This window comes from Pteropus vampyrus, unplaced genomic scaffold (assembly GCF_000151845.1).
Source record: "Pteropus vampyrus isolate Shadow unplaced genomic scaffold, Pvam_2.0 Scaffold90, whole genome shotgun sequence".
In the NCBI taxonomy this organism is placed as follows: Eukaryota; Metazoa; Chordata; class Mammalia; order Chiroptera; family Pteropodidae; genus Pteropus; species Pteropus vampyrus.
Window position 1 is genome coordinate 622578 of NW_011888871.1, and position 2277 is coordinate 624854.

A 2277-nucleotide genomic window follows, 5' to 3' on the forward strand; every position below is an offset into this window, starting at 1 on the left:
CCTTTGGGGTGGGGGAGCTTCTCATTGGACGTCCAGGCCGAGGGTCTCGCTTTCAGAATGAAAGGGAGGCGGGGTTCCCGAGGAGGCGGAGCGGCCGTCGCCAGGACCAATTGTAATTGCCCTGGGGTGACGTCAATCACGGCAAACGGGCTTAGGATTGGGAGCTTGGCGAAATGGGGCGGGACCAGAAGTGCCAGGTGTACAGAAAGAGCCGCCCTGGGTTCCCAGATTGGATGAACCTGTGAGACTCGGAGTTTCGTAGAGTGCGCTTCGCGTTTCCCGAAAGCTGGGGAATCCCGAAAAGAGGTCCAGCTGCTCGTCTTATGTTTACAGAGAAAGCTGTTCACAAACTATTTTCCTCCCAGAAACACTGGAGGGGGATGGGTTATACATTTCAGACAAATGCACTCTTTGAGAGTGGCATGGGCCTCTGCGAGGCTTTTCCCAAAGCTGGCTGATCATTAGAATCATCGGAAGCCCCCCAAAAAGCTTTCCGTAGCACGGTGACTGAGAGCGGGGTTTGGAGTTGCTGGGTCTGAGAGCTGGAATCTGCATTCGACCCCTTACTAGTTGGCTAGTTGAATAACCTTTTAAGCGGCTCCCCTTGCAGCCCCACCACCCATTTTTAGCTTCGTTTTCCTCGTCTGTAAAATGGGGGCGATAATAGCAACTACCTCCTATGGCCGTGTAGCTATAAACTGAGAACGCGAACTGGTAAAACCCCAGCACTGTGCCTAGAGCCAAGGAAGTTCCTCCTAAATGTTGGCTGATCTTATTACAGAGTCAGTGAGTCAGAAGCTTCCCGAAGAAACTCAGGTATCTCTTCATCTCCAGATGATTGGCAAGATTTGGGAACCATCATCTGTTAAAAGATAAGCTGAGGCATATTAAACATTTTAAGAGTTTGAGCAAAAAATCAATTCTAGTCGGGCAGTGCCAACAGGAGCAGTGCCCCAGGAAGGGAACCGGGACCCAGAGAAAGCCCGGGGCAAAGAAAGGACAGCGTTGGGTTGGCTAGAGCTTAAAAGGTCGTTGGCCGTTTGTGACTGGTTGCCCTTAGTGTTCGACTTTATAGCCTGGAGACATTTACAGGCTTAGATCTAGTTTTCTTACGTAAGCCACCATGGCCTTAGAGCCACCTCAGTCTAGTGGCCTCCTTGTCGAATTATAACAGGCCTTAAAGACCATCCTGTGCCAACCCTCATCACCACACACAGGTGAATAAAATAAAGACCAGTCCACAAATAACTCACCCTAGGTCCCACATGGGGCGAGGAGAACCCTGCTGGCTTTAACTTTAGCACTTCGCCTCTAACTGCAGAGCGGTATGTGCACCAGGAAAAAAGTCAGTTAATGTGATTTCATTCAGTTCTACAAATAATTTTTGCATAGCCACGAAAATGCCAGGCCCTGAGGCCTTCGGGAGAGGAATCTGAGGACAGAAAAGATGCAGCCTTTCACTCAGGAAACTTACACTTTAGGGAGCCAGCCTGCTCAGGCTGCCGGGCAGAGTGCAGTCGGATGCACCCCTGTTTCTGCCGGAGAACTGCAGTATTCGGAGTTTTAACTCAAAGATCTAAGCTCCCTGAGGACCTCTACTACTCTCTCTACTTAGTACATGTTTGAAATTTTCCTGATAAACACTTTAAAGAGGGACGTGGGGCGGGTTTCCTCTTTGGTTTACACAGTTCTTCTGAACTTACTGGGAGGGCAGGGCACGATGGCCCCCCGGATGGAAACGGGACCGCGCAGATGCAAGGGCGCATCCTCGACCGGGGGCCCAGAAGGGGCTCTCCCCACTAGAAGACCCCTTTCTCGACCCTTCCCAGCCCCCAAAGTTGGCCAGTCTTTCCACTTCCACGGTCGCCAGGTCCCCTAGAGGGGCAGGAGCGAAGGCCACCAAGCCGACGGGGGACAGGGCGCGCGTCCTTGGCCAGCTCCCCAAAGCTGCGGGCACCTGGGCGCTCGAGGCAACACCCACCCCAGGGAGCAGACAAAGGGGTGGTCCGTGGTCCCAGCCGCGGCGCGGCGGTCCGCGGGGCCGCACCTGCGCGCACCTGGGCGCCCCTTGCGCGCACCTGGGCGCAGGTGTGCGGCTGGAAACGCGGGGATGCACGCACCTTGAGGATGTTTTCGAAGATGGTGTCGCGGAACTCGAGCAGCGCCTTCTGGTCGAACTCGCGGCCGTGGATGATGCGCATCTGCTTGAGGAAGGTGGACTTGCCGCTCTCGCCCGCGCCCAGCAGCAGGATCTTGACCAGACGCCGCACGGCGCGC

At 54.7% G+C, this 2277-nt stretch overlaps 1 protein-coding gene and 1 long non-coding RNA gene across 3 annotated transcripts in view; both read right to left on the reverse strand.

Annotated features, from left to right (window-relative positions):
* LOC111742274 overlaps positions 1-2108 on the reverse strand; it is a 4905-nt gene extending 2797 nt beyond the window's left edge. Inside the window, exon 1 of the long non-coding RNA XR_002781243.1 lies at positions 1958-2108. This is a non-coding gene — a long non-coding RNA (uncharacterized LOC111742274). The remainder of the gene's footprint in view (positions 1-1957) is intronic.
* Positions 1-2271, reverse strand: part of GNA12 (G protein subunit alpha 12) — a 76664-nt gene extending 74393 nt beyond the window's left edge. For both annotated transcript variants that reach the window (XM_023532789.1, XM_011363823.2), the window contains exon 1: positions 2121-2271. In XM_023532789.1, coding sequence (XP_023388557.1) covers positions 2121-2201 — 81 coding nt within the window. In that variant the 5' untranslated portion in view covers positions 2202-2271. The remainder of the gene's footprint in view (positions 1-2120) is intronic.
* Between the last annotated feature and the right edge of the window lie 6 nt (positions 2272-2277).